The sequence below is a fragment of the Mustela nigripes genome, chromosome 1 (assembly GCF_022355385.1).
Source record: "Mustela nigripes isolate SB6536 chromosome 1, MUSNIG.SB6536, whole genome shotgun sequence".
In the NCBI taxonomy this organism is placed as follows: Eukaryota; Metazoa; Chordata; class Mammalia; order Carnivora; family Mustelidae; genus Mustela; species Mustela nigripes.
Genome location: NC_081557.1, coordinates 136,450,707 through 136,465,306, shown reverse-complemented (window position 1 = coordinate 136,465,306; position 14,600 = coordinate 136,450,707). Strand labels below are relative to the sequence as shown.

The following is a 14,600-nucleotide window of genomic DNA, read 5'->3' as shown; positions in this document are numbered from 1 at the left end:
GGGGGGAGGGGGGTTGGGAGAAGGGAGGTGGGGTTATGGACATGGTGGGGGGTGTGCTTTGGTGAGTGCTGTGGGGTGTGTGGACCTGGCGATTCACGGACCTGTACCCCTGGGGATAGAAATATAAATTTATAAAAAATAAAAAATTAAAAAAAAAAGATCCAAAATAAGCAACCTAATTTTATACCTCATGTCACTAGAAAAAGAACAAACTAAACCCAATGTTAGCAGAAGAAAGAAAATGACAAAAGACGGAGTAGAAATAAATGAATTAGAGACCAGAAAAACAATAGAAAAGGTCAATAAAACTAAGAGCTGGGTTTTTTTTGCAGAGGTAAAACTGAGAAAACTTTTAGCAAGACTAAAAAAAAACAGAGACTCAAATAAATAAAATCAGGAGTGAAAAAGACATTGCAGCTTATACAAAGGATCATGAGACTAATAAGAACACTTATATGCTAATATAATGAGAAGAAATGGATAAATATCTAGAAACATGCAGTCTACCAACACTGACTCATGAAGAACTAGAATAATCTGACCAGACCAATAGCAAGTAAGGAGACTGAATCAGTAATCCAAAAGTTCCCCAAAAGAAAGATCCAGGACCATATGGCTTCACGGATGAATTCTGTCAAACATTTAAAGAATTAACACTAATCCTCCAACTCCTTCAAAACACAGAAGAGGAGGGAATACTCTCAAACTCATTTTGCAAGGCCAGGGTTAAAACTAATACCAAAGCCAGATAAGGACATTGCAAGAAAAGGAGATTACATATCAATGATGAATGTAAGTGCAGTAATTCTTACCCACATATTAGCAAAGTGGATTCAGCAGTACATAGAAAATCGAGTGGGATTTATCTGTAGGATTCAAGGATAGTTCAACATCTGCAAACAGTAAATTTGGTACAGCATAGGAATAGAATGAAAGGTAAATATTATGTGATCATCTCAGATGCTGAGAGAGCATTTGACAAAATACGGCATTCTTCCATGAGACAAACTCTCAACAAATTAGGTATACAAGGAACATACATTAATGTATTAAACGTTAATATAGTAGAGGTCATATATGGCATACCCATAGCTAAACCTTCATACTCAGCCGTGGAAAACTGGAAAGGTTTCTTTAAGATCAGGTACAAGACAAGGATGCACACTCTCAAAACTCCTGTTGAGCATATTACTGGAAATCCTAGCGGAGCAATCAGGCAAGAGAAAGAAATAAGAGACATTCAGTTGGAAAGGGAGAAGTAAAATTGTCTTCGCAGATATATATATATATAAAATCCCAAGATTTCACCAAAAAAAAAAAACCCTTGAATGAATCAACAATTCAGTAAACTTGCAGGATACAAAATTAACATGCAAATTTGAGTTTCTATGCACTAACAAATATCTGAAAAACAAAACAATCCTATTTGTAATAGCATCAGAACCAATAACATACCAACATACCTAGGGATAAATTTAACCAAGAAGGTAAACAATCTATACATTGAAAACTACAAGACTTTGATGAAAGAAACTGAAAAAAGATAAATAAATGGAACAATATGTTCCATGAATAAGAAGAATTATTCTTCATGAATTCATGAATAAGAAGAATTAATATTGTTAAAATGTCCATGCCACCCAACTCCATCTGTAGATCTAGTGTAATCCCTATTAAAATTCCAATGGTATTGTTCAACAAGTAGAAAAAAAAAATACTAAAAATTTTGTGGAATCATTAAAGACCCCAAATAGCCAAAGCAATCCTAAGAAAGAAGAACAAAAGTGAAGACATTGCACTTTTTGATTTCAAACTATATTACAAAACTATAATAACCAAAAGAGGGTGGGACTGGCATAAAAATTGACACCATGACCAATGGAACAGAATTGAAAGGCCATAAAAAATAGGGTCACTTAATCTATGACAAAGGAGACAAGAATATACATTGGGGAAAAGATAGTTTCTTTAAATGGTGCTGGGAAAACTGGACCATTACATTATACCATATACAAAAGTAAACTCATTATGGATTAAAGACCTGAATGTAAGGCCTGCAACTGTTAAAGTCCTAAGCGAAAACATTAAGTAATATTCTCATTGACATCAGCTTTCACGTTTTTATGGCTATGTCTCCTTAGGCAAGGAGAAACAAAAGCAAAAGTGAACTACTGAAACTGTATCAAACTAAAAACTTTTACACAGTGAGAGAAACCATAAAACAAACAAAAAATATGAAAAGGTAATATACTGAATCGCAAAAGATACTGACAAATAATATATCCTATAAGGGGTTAGTATCCAAAATATATAAAGTACTCATACAGTTCAACACCAAAAAAAAAAAAAAAAAAAGCAAAAACCAACCAGAAACTCAAATAATTTGATTAAGAAGTGGACAGAGAACCTGAATAGGCATTTTTGCAAAGAAGGCATGCAGGCAGCCAGCAGACACGTGAAAAGATGCTCAATATCGCTAATCAGGGAAATGCAAATCAAAACCATAATGAAATATCTCACACTAGTCACAATGGGTAGTATCAAAAAAGACAAGAAATAAAAGACAAGTGTTGGCAAGGACGTGGAGGAAAGTTTTCTTGGATGCACTGTTGGTGAGAATGTAAGTTGGTGCAGTCACTATGGAAAACAGTATGGAGGTTTCTCAAAAAGAAATATTGTATGATCTAGTAATTCCACTGCTGGGTATTTACCTAAAAGAAACCAAAGCCTCTCATTTGAAGAGATATATGCATCCTTACATTTACTGTGGCATTATTTATAATAGTCAAGATATGGAGGCAGCCCAAATATCCATCAATAGATAAATGGATAAAGAACAAGTAGTATATGTGTACAGTGAATGTTAGCCATGGCAAAGAATGAAATCTTGCCATTCACAACAAATGATTCCTTTTTATTTTATTTTATTTATTTATTTATTTGACAGAGAGAGATCACAAGTAGATGGAGAGGCAGACAGAGAGAGAGAGAGAGAGAAGCAGGCTCCCTGTCGAGCAGAGAGCCCGATGTGGGACTCGATCCCAGGACCCTGAGAACATGACCTGAGCCAAAGGCAGCAGCTTAACCCACTGAGCCACCCAGGCGCCCCCAAATGATTCCTTTTTAAAGTTGTAAAGTCCTTGATTATACGAACGGTTTTTCCCCCATTTGGAGGAGTAGGTATATTTGTGAAATCAAAGGTTCTTTTAAGAATTTAAGAATTCTTAAAAATATTTAAGAATTTTAAGAATTTTAGGAATTTTAAGAATGTTAAGAATTTCTAGTTTTACCAGTTTCTGAAAGGAGGTTGAGGGTATAAAATAGTATGCTTTGGTCCCCAGATGAAATACCACAGAATTCAGAGCTATCTATATTACAAATCAATCCTGTTTTTTTAATGATGGTCATACGTTCAGACTGACCAGCATTTAAAATTTCTTTGTTTAAAGTTTTCAAATAAAGTTGGTTTCCCTCCTTATTCCAGTATGTTTTGAAGTCCTCTAATATTTTACATAATACATTCAAATGTGTGAATATATAATACCATGTACTTTATCTGATTTATATACTCTAAGGTTTTATGGATTTAAATACTGATAGTCTTATTAGCATATAAGGATAAGGAATACATGTTTAATTCTAAAATACCACCCTGTGAAGGAGAAGTGATTCAGCTGAGTATATGATAAGGCAGCTTTCCTACCTGTGTCTCTATTTTGTTACTTAAATAGAGAGCACTTCCCCAGGTGAGATTGTTTGGGTTTTGTTAGCTCTTGCCTTGAGGAAATAGTTGTTTTTCTCATTCTTAGGTTAGATTAAGAAAACCTGCTTCCTTTTGAAACAGATTGAAGCTGGATAATGGAATGTTGGTTTTAATGGGTTTTATTTTTAACCTCCAAACAGAGCAGCATTTTGCAGATGTTGTACTTAGTGAAGAATTTCTCAATCTCGGCATTGAACAAGTGTGCAGCTTAATCTCAAGTGACAAACTTACCATTTCCTCAGAAGAGAAGGTAATTAAATTTTTCTTTTCTAGTATATTGTGAAGTAGTACTTTTCCTTTCTTTGTTTCACTTTGTTTTGTAACTTTGTAATCCTGTATGTGTAGTGACAGCCAGGGATCTTTGATGTGGAAGTTATTAGAAACTCCAGTAGTTAACTTGTTGATTGTCTGCAGATTACTGTTTCTTCACTTCATAGGAGGTTCCCTGAATTGCTAAACATTAGAGTTTTGTCCTTGACTCCCACAGCAAGAACTGGTACACATTAAGCTGTTTGAAACAAGTCTTTTGGGTGCTCAGTTTCTTCCCAAAGCCAGATGTCTGTAAAAATTGTGATCTAAGTAATTTCACTATCACATGAGTTGGAAGAAGATACCAGGGATAACAAAGTAATAGCTTGTTCTGGACTGAACATTCTTTGTTTAAAAAAACAAAACAAAACAAAACAATTTTATTTATTTGAGAAAGAGAGCATGAGAGCAGGGGGGAAGGGCAGAGGGAGAGAGAAGCAGACTCCTTGCTGAGCAAGGAGCCCAATGCAGGACTTGATCCCAGGACCCTGGGATCATGATCTGAGCCAAAGGCAGATGCTTAGCTGACTGAGCTACCCAGATGCCTTAGACTGAACATTCTTGACCATACTCTTCCTTTAGTCTGGTCTCCTGCTACTCATACCCACCCCTACCAGTGCTTCCCTTCTCCCTTCCAGAGTGCTGTGCACCTGCTTTGTCTGGCTGTAGCCTCCCTTTCTCCACATTTTGAGTTGCCTTTGTTAGCCACCTACACCTTTTTTTTTTTTTTTTTTTTTTAAGATTTATTTATTTGAGAGAGGGAGAGAGAGCATGAGCAGGAGGGGCAGAGGGAGAGGGAGACACGATCTCAAGCAAATCCTGTGCTGATGAAGCCTGACGTGGGGCTTGATCTCACAACCCTGAGATCATGACCTGAAATCTAAGAGTTGGCTGCTTAACTGACTGAGCCACCCAGACGCCACTGACTTTCTCTTCTACCCTTAGGGTTTTATTCTTTGGTGAGTGTTATATTCTGTGGGAATCAGGGCACAAAAGCTTGTGAACACAGAGTTTAGAGAAACAAACTTTTTTTTCCTTTTTGTTCTTTTCATTTAAAATTATATAAAATTTAGCTTTTATTCTTCAAAGATATCCATCCTGCCTGTCCATAAAAAGACACATTTACTGTTATATTTACTATATGAAAAGAATATGTGAGAAGTGCTTGTTAGATGTATAATCTTAGCACTTTAGAACTATAAAGTAGAAGAAGACATTACTAGTCATATTAACAGACATTTATTGAGTGCCTACTGAATACCAGATACTGCCATAGCATCACAGATATGGAAATACTAACAAAATCGAAATCTTTACTCCACAGACTAGAGGGACATACAGCCGGGTAAATAAATGATTATGGAATGCTGTAGAGGGTACTCTAGGAGCATTTCGTCATTCCTGGTGCGGAGGGCAGTTCAGCCTATCTCACATGTGGGACCCAAGTTCTAAAAAATAAGTATGCATTTGCTGGGGAAGTCCAGATGGGTGGGAATGGGAAGGGCATTTCAGGTAGAGGTAGAATATGTAAATGTAAAAAAGGTGAGAAAATATAATTTGCATTATGTTGGTTCTATATGGTTAGAGTTTAGAATATGTTTGGCAGAGTGGTAGGAGTTAAGATGGGAAGGTGACAAAATATCTTCTCAGCCGTATTAAAGAACCTTGACTTCATCCTAGTGGTGGAGAACCTTTAAAGGGTTTTAAGCAGTTGGAGAATAAAATCATAATACCTACATGATAGAAATGTCATGATCGCTGTTCTGATTTTCTCCTGCTGCGTAACAAGCCACCCCAAAGTGTAGTGACACAAAACAATAACCATTTTATTATACTCAAAATTCTGTGGGCAGAATTCATTCAGGGCATTTTGGGACAGCTTATTTCTGCTCAGTAGTATCTGGGGCTTCTGCTGGCTTGGCCTGAATGTCTGGAGATACCAGCCTGATACCAGATGAGCCATCCTGGAGCTTCAGTCCATTTGCACGTGGTATCTTATATCTCCAGAATTTCCACAGTGGCTCCTTCATTCACTTGTCTGGCTTTTGGGCTAGAGTTTGGTTGGTATCTCCCTCCACCTCTGTCCTCTTCCCCCAGACCCCTCCTTGCACTCACTCTGTGTGGCTAGTTTGGGTTCCTCGTCACAGGGTAATCTCAAGTAATGAGTCTTCTTGCATGACATCTGTCTTCCCCCAAATGAGCATTTCAAGAGACCCGAGTGAAAACTGAAAAGCTTTAGAAATCACTCAGCACTGCTTCTGCTTCTTTATTTATTTATATGTATTTTTTGTTATACAGGGCCAACTTAGATTCCCCGTGGCAGGTTTCATAAGGTGTGAATACTCAGAGGTGTGGTTTATTAGGGGACTATTTTGGAAGCCAGCTGTAACAGTGGTGGTGTGCTGAATGAACCAAAAGTAGGGTGAGGGTCAGATAGGAGGATGTTGAAGTCATACCAGTGAGCAATAGGAGCTGATGTAGGATGGTTGAAACAGGTGGAGGAGAGCGAGCAGAGCTGAGAAACAGTAGATAGAATTGACAAGATTCTTTTTATTTCTAGCACCCAATACCTAGAGGTACTTGGTAGGTACTTGCTGACCAAATGAATTAAAGAGCTATGTTAATTATATTGTAAATAATTTTTAGTTTCTTGTTCTATTTCTGTACCAACAGAAGTTTTTTGTTTCAAATGATCCACTTACCTATCATCAGGCATTTTCTACAAGCCTTTAAAAATTACTGGGTTATATATTCATCGCCCTGGAGGGAAATTATAAAGCCAAATATGGGCTTCATATTAGCCTATTAGCTTTCTCATAGGTACATGTTGTTAAGTTGTAATGCCCTTGTTATTTCTTTTTTTAAGAAAATTCAAAAACAATAGATTTTAATACATTCCACTGTGAGAAAAGTTGTGTTCATCTATTCTACACACCCTTGATTTAGAAGTGGACCATTAACATTTATGTGTAAACCTAAAGAAAAAGCCCCCAACATAGTTGTTTATAAGGGCATGTGATTTTCATTCCACAGAATCACTTAGCTTTATTGTTTTGGGTGCTCTATTCCAAAGAGACTTGAGATTTAAATCTAGGTACGTAGAACCAAATTCAAATTAAGAAGGTTATCAACTGAATTAGATCGTGTATCATCAGATTATCACAGCAACCATTTAAGTTCAAGAATATTAGATAGTGTATTTGGTGAAATTCTTCGTAAATACCAAATGAAAAATACTTAATATGTAAAAGTACTAAAGGTACTTACTCAATTAAAAGTAGAATTACTGTATCATCCATCAATCCACTTCTGCCTATATCTGAAGGAAATGAAAACAGAATCTTGAAGAGACATCTGCACTCCCATGTGCATTGGTTTATTGCAGCATTGTTCACAAGAACCAAAATATAGAAACAACCTAGTGTCCATCAGTGGATAAATGGATAAAGAAGATAGCTCTCTCACACTCACATGCATGCACACACACACTGAAATATTATTCAGTCACGAGAAAGGAAATAACTGCCATTTGTGACAACATGTGTGGACCTTGAAGGCATTTGCAAAGTGAAAGAAGTCAGAAAAAAAGACAAATGCTATATATCACTTATATGTGGAATCTAAATAAACTGAACTCAAAGAAACAAAGTGCAGTGGTGGTTATGTGGGGTTGGAGATGGGAGAAATGAGATTTTGGTGAAAGGGTATAAACTTCTGCTTGTACGATGAGTAGGTTCTCGGGAATGTATAGTATGGTGATTATAGTTAACAGAACTGTATTATATACTTGAAAGTGGCTAAGAGTATATCTTAAATGTTATCACCACAAAAAAGAAGTACATAATATACATAATTATGTGACATGATGAAGGTATTAGCTAAGGCTATGATGGTCATCATTTTGCAATGTATAAATATATCAGATGAACATCTTAAACTTACACAGTGTTATCTGTCAATTATACTTCAGTGAAGCTGGAAAAAAGTAATTACTAAATACCAAATTAAAAGAAATAAATAGACTTAATAACTTTTTTAGTACAGCACAGGTCAAGATTTTGAAAAATTTGAGCTATGTGTTAAACTTGAATGTCTTAGCAGGAACTGAATAAAATGTAATCTCATCATACTTCATTCACATGCCTTGGTCCATAACTCATTACTTATTTTTCTTTTTCCCCTATTTTCTGCAAGGTATTTGAAGCAGTAATAGCTTGGGTAAACCATGACAAAGATGTAAGGCAAGAATTTATGGCTCGGCTGATGGAACATGTGCGGTTACCTTTGCTTCCTCGGGAATATTTAGTTCAGGTAAAAGCATATGCAAAACACATGAATACACATGGCACTTTGTCACGGGTAGCACTGTGTCCCCGGGCTGACAGCATGTAGATGCCTGTTACACAGTGGTAAGATCTGTAGAATACAGATCCACAGGGCACAGGACAGAGGACAGTAAAGGCACCTGCAGTCCTTGGCATCTGTTCTTTCTTTGGCCACTCCCCATTCTTGGAAATTTGCTTCCCCCAATTTTTGATGTGGGCAAGCAAATACTAGAGCTTATCCAGAGTATTTATGGTCATTTACACATAAATAAATGCACCTGTGCCTCTGTGTCCCTGCTCTGTATCTTCTTTGCTTTCCTTTTGAGCTTCTTCTGATTGCCCTGCAGAAATGGAATTTTGACATTTGACCCAAATACTATTTAATTCTACATCATAGTTTTACAGTGGCACGTATTTGGTTTTGGTCTTTATTTCTAATCTGAGGAAACCCAGGGTATTTGAAATAAGTAGAAATAAATGGATTTTAGCGGTCTATGAGAATTTTTTTATTATTAGCATCCTGGTCTGAAATTTTTATAATTGAAACCATTTAAGGAAACATTCTTTATTAAGAGATTCAGTTGGAGCATTTTAGGATTTCTTGAAGCCTTATTATTTTTTTTTTTTTTTTAAAGATTTTATTTATTTATTTGACAGAGAGAGATCACAAGTAGGCATAGAGGCAGGCAGAGAGAGAGAGGAGGAAGCAGGCTCCCTGCTGAGCAGAGAGCCCGATGCGAGGCTCGATCCCAGGACCCTGAGATCATGACCTGAGCCGAAGGCAGCGGCTTAACCCACTGAGCCACCCAGGCGCCCCGAAGCCTTATTATTTTTTGTGATCTGTATAGTCATTGACAGTCTACTGTTAAGAAAATGAACAGAAAAATCTGTTCTCCATGTGAGGTCAGGAATAGCAGGGACAAGATTTGTTTGTGGTGTAGGCATGTTGTTATAGGTATTTTGAATCATTCTCTTGGTTATTTTATTTGCCTTTTTGTGTTTGAAAAGTGTCTCTAATTTATTAGTATTGCCTACTCCACCTGAAGAACTCATTATCTAAATGTTTTTCTTACTCTTTGGCTTGATGTTTAAAGATAATAGGTGAATTTATACAGAAAAAGAAGAAGAGATATAGATGAATATAGTATTACCTAAAGATTATTCTATAGCTGATGTCGAGGTATTTAATTTTGATTGCCATTCTTTTCTTTATTGCTTACATGTGTTTTTCTCTGCAGACCAGATATTGAGCATTTTTTGGCTTCATTTATTTTTCTCTTAGTGATTTTCATTGTAAGGAAAAGACTGAATCAGAGAGTATAGTTATTATTATTATTTTTTTGCCTCTTCTTTATTTCTGTATCTTTGCCAGTTTTATCATGGAATAGTTATCCCCATCATGGGATATGTCTTATTTCTTCTTACAGAGGGTTGAAGAGGAGGCATTGGTCAAGAATAGCAGTGCTTGCAAAGATTACCTCATTGAAGCTATGAAGTATCATTTGCTGCCAACAGAGCAGCGTATATTAATGAAGAGTGTCCGGACCCGTCTGAGGACACCCATGAACCTTCCCAAAGTAGGATCTATTGTTCACACTTGTTACTGCTTCACCTGAAGGGCCCATAGTGAGGCTGTTAATGTTTTTATTCATCTGAATTTCCACATGCCTGAGAATTTATTGTAGTGTCTATAATTTAGCTTCTCTATTGGGTTTGTGTGTGGAGGGTGGGGATTGTTTGGTTCATTTAATCTTTATAAACCACATGATGTCACTGTTCTGGAACAGAAAGCAACTGATTTTTGTCTCTTCTGAGTTTTATTAGCTTGAGTTACAGTATAAAGGAAAATCAGAGAAGGTAGGAAGATTTGTCTGTAAGCTGTGTGTTTAGGTAATAACTGAAAACTGAGCAGTTTCCCAGAATTACATACTAGAGTTAAGGCTGAAGAACAGCTTGTTCAGTTCGTTTCCTTCCTCTTCCCTGTTGTATGCTGTCTGATGGTTCACTCACACATCATCTGTAGTCATTTCAGTGTAGGTCTCCCCTCTGTTGTCCCAGATCACCAGTGTTCACCTTTCCCTTGTGTGAGAGTTCATATTCTACCTTTATCTTTTTAGTTGAAGCCATTTATGTTTTACTGATTTAATTTTCCTGACAGAATAACCCCACATTTCTGTCTCTGTTTGCAATTTCTTGTGCCCTTTTTCCATCTTCACAGTACTAGAAAACCAGCACTTTATGCATCATTTTGTATGGTCTAATCAGAATGATCCATAATATAATGCTTTTATTTATGTATTTATTTTTAGCTCTTATATGCGTGTGGGGCAATGATAGATTAAGAAATAAGAGTTAATCTGTTACCATTGTTTTCTTACATCATCTTTAGTTACCACTGTCCTTTCCATTAAATTATGTCTTTTAAATTTTTTCACTTAATGCTCTAACTTAGTGTTCTTTTCAAGTTTTATTTTTGGAGTGTACATTTTTAATTTCTTCAAATCTGTGTTGGCATTGTTTTTCTGTTCTGCCCAGTGTTAATACCAGTTCTCCATTTAGAACTGTGTATTTTGCGAGTATGCTATTTACTCCTTCTTCTAGATCATTAGTAAATATTTTAATTTAGAATGGACCTCACCGCTCTTCCTGGTGACACCTTGCTAGAAATACTCACTCACTGACAAGGTCCATTTGCAGAAAATTTCAGTCCATAGGATTATGTTTATTATCTAAGCCAAAAATAAGTAATTTGGCCTGTAACATCCAGTGAGATTCCGGATCAAATAGATTCAAATTTGGCATGACTTTTTTTTTTTAAACATCCCTCTGCGTGTTACTCATTTTGTTGTCTCCTAGAGGTTTGGAAGCTTTTCTCAAAATACTCTAAATTTTTGCTCAGAGTTATTATCACTTAAAAGGTATTTACAAGGCATTCATTTCCTACCCTGTTTTGAAAATTGGTATTTGCCGTTTTTAAATTTTCTGATCTCTCCTCAGTTCTCCAAGATTTTTCAAAAATAATTGTAAGTGGCTCAGTAAGTACATTAGCTAGTTCCCTTAACACTTTAGTATGCATGCCATCCGGGTCTGCTGATTTTATAAATGTTTACATTTTCCAAGTACCCTTTTACCTGCTTTTATAAATAGCCATCTTTATAAGTCTACATCACTTCATATTTGTCCATATTATTTGGTGTCAGTTTTTGTTCTTAAAAAAAAAAAAGATTTATAAAAAGTGTTCACAGTCCTAGCCCATATAAATTATCATTTCTTTTTATGCTAGTTTCTTCAGTATTCTTCTGAGCAGCTTTGTTTTATTTTAATACTTTTTAAAATATTCCATATTTGTAAAAGTTCTCTTCTTCTGGCATCTTAAGCTTTGCTGTCTTTAACTATTCTTCAATGACCTTTAGAGTGAAAACTAACTCTCTTCCAATTTCTGGAATAAACATGTCACTTTTGGAAACTTTCTGAAGTGTTCTTGGTAAAATCCCACCAAGTATTTTATTTTCTTTTTTGTAGAGTTGTGATCATCTGTTCAGTTACATTGATTCTGGGCTTTTCTGGTTGTGGCTTTGGAGTGGCCCTTCCAACTCTCTTAATACTTGTGATTTCTCAGCTCTTTACCTTTTATACTATCCATCAAGGTTCTTATTCATTCTGCTGTCTCAGGTGGCTGGGGGCGGGGGGGCAGCAGACATGGTAGATGGCAGTATGCTCCACTGTTGCTTAGACTTTGCATTTGCATGGTCCCTTCTCAAAATTTATTTATCTAGGCTCTTCTTGAGCAAGATGTCAGAGGGGTAGGAGACTGAAATATCATTAGGTCCCAGGAGTTCAGCTAGATAGTTATCAAACCGTTCTGAACACCTACAAACTCAACAGGAGATAGAAGAGAGGAATAGCTGCAATTCTAGGAACAAAAAATTAACCACTTTCTGGAAGGTAGGATGTGCAGAGAAGTGAATCCAAAGAGATGGGAAGATAGTCCACGGGAGAGGGGCCAGCTCCTGGCAAGTGGTGGAGCAGTGGAGCACAAAATTGGAACTTTTAGGAGTCTTCTCCACTGAGGGACGTTGCTCTAGAGGCTAAGTGGTGGTGGAGCTCTCGCGGGGACAGTGTGGTCTCAGGACTCACAGGGTCACATAAAGACCAGGGCTGTCTGAGTATGTCAGAGCTGCCAGGTATTGGAGTGGGGAAGCCGACTACAGAGACAGAACAGAGGAGTGAGCTCTCAACTCAAGGTCAACTTTACACCATGATCCAAGGCACAGTTGGGCCACTGCATTTTGACCAGGGACCCCACCTTCCTCTTCTGGGAGGGCCGTGCGGGAGCGTGAGACAGGAATCTGCTGGGTTTGGAGACTCCAAATGGGGCCATGCACCAGAGATAGAAGGGCTCAGTCACAGGCTGTGTGAGCACAGAACGTGCCTGGAGACCAGGGAGACAGGAGTGATTGACTGCTTTTCTCTGAGGGCACACTGAGGAGTGGGGCCCTGAGCTCTCCACTCCACTCCTCTCCACTCCTACAGGGCTGGAGATTGGGAGGCCGCCATTTCTATTCCCATCCTCCAAATCTCTACAGGAAGTGTTCAGGGAACAAAAACTACTGAGAGCGAACCGGAGCAGTTTACTTAGCCTGGTCCCTGGGAAGGGCGGTGAAAGTCTGCCTTGGGCAGAGACATTTGAGAATCACTGCAACAGGTCCCTCCCACAGAAGATTAGCAAGAACATCCAGCCAAGATCAAGTTCACAGATCAACAAGAACTGAGGAATTCTGGAGAACTCCCCTCCAGAGCTAGGGGAAAGCAGCACAGAGAATTCATGGCTTTATCCCCAAGCCCTTTTAGTCTTGCAAAGTTAATTTTTTTTTTAATTTTATTTTTTTCTTATTCTACTTTAAAAAATTTTCCTTTTTCCTCTTTTGAGGTATTTTAACTCTTTATTTTAACTAACTTTTTAAAAAAACTTTAAAATTTTTCATTGTTACAGTCATATTTTATTCCTTCATTGTATTTAACCTTATTTTTTGTGTACATATAGCTTTTTTTCTTTAAAATTTTGGGATACAAGTTCTTCTAGTAGATCAAAATGTACCCTAAATTAGCACATGGCTTTGTTCTAGTCTCCAGCCTGATCACATTCTCCTCCCATTTTTTTTTCCTTTTCCACCCAACTTAACAATTCCTTTTTTAGAATCTTTTTTTTATGATTTTTTTTACATATATATATATATACATATATATATATTTCTTTTCAGTGTTCCAGAATTCCTTGTTTATGCACCATATCCAGTGCCCATGCAGTACTTTGTAATTTTCATCTTTACAGTCATATTCCATCCCATCATTGTGTTTACCCTTATTTTTGGATATATATAAGTCTTTCTTTCCTTAAAGTTTTGGGAGCTAGTTTCTTCTAAGACACCAGAATACATCCAAGATCAAGTGGGTGGCTCTGTTCTATTCGCTAGTCCAATATATAAATTTTGTTAATTTTGTATTTTTCCCCCTTATTTCTCCCCTCCAGTTTTGGGTAACTTCTGATTTGGTTAGTGTATATTTTTCTGGGGTCCTTGCCACCCTTCTAGTATTTTACTCTCTCATTCATATACTCCTATCTGGATAAAATGACAAGGTGGAAAAACTCACCACAAAAAAAAGAACAAGAGGTAGTACCAACAGCTAGTAACCTAATCAATACAGACATTGGTAATATGTCAGAAATAGAGTTCAGAATGATGATTATCAGTGTGCCAGCTGGGCTTGAAAAAAGCATGGAAGATATTCGTGAATCTTTCTGGAGAAATAAAAGAACTAAAATCTAACCAAGTTGAAATAAAAAAAGCTAATAATGAGGTGCAATAAAAAATGGAAACTCTTACTGCTAGAATAAATGAGGCAGAAGAGAGAATTAGTGATATAGAAGACCAAATGAAGGAGAATAAAGAAGCTGAGCAAAAGAGAAACAAACAACTACTTGACCACGTGGGGAGAATTTGAGAGATAAGTGATACCATAAGATGAAACAACATTAGAATAATTGTGATCCCAAAAGAAGAAGGAAGAGAAAGAAAGGTAGAAGGTATATTGCAGCAAATTATAGTAGAGAATTTCCCTAATATGGCAAAGGGAACAAGCATCAAAATCCAGGAGGCACAGGAACCCCACTCAAAATCAGTAAAAATAGGTCCACACCTCAC

General features: G+C 36.9%; 1 protein-coding gene across 2 annotated transcripts in view; it reads left to right on the top strand.

The window, feature by feature from the left end:
- KLHL2 (kelch like family member 2) overlaps nucleotides 1–14,600 on the top strand; it is a 105,327-nt gene that overhangs the window by 70,655 nt on the left and 20,072 nt on the right. For both annotated transcript variants that reach the window (XM_059374215.1, XM_059374216.1), the window contains 3 exons: nucleotides 3,904–4,013; nucleotides 8,267–8,383; nucleotides 9,825–9,974. In XM_059374215.1, the coding sequence (XP_059230198.1) occupies nucleotides 3,904–4,013; nucleotides 8,267–8,383; nucleotides 9,825–9,974 (377 nt within the window). The remainder of the gene's footprint in view (nucleotides 1–3,903; nucleotides 4,014–8,266; nucleotides 8,384–9,824; nucleotides 9,975–14,600) is intronic.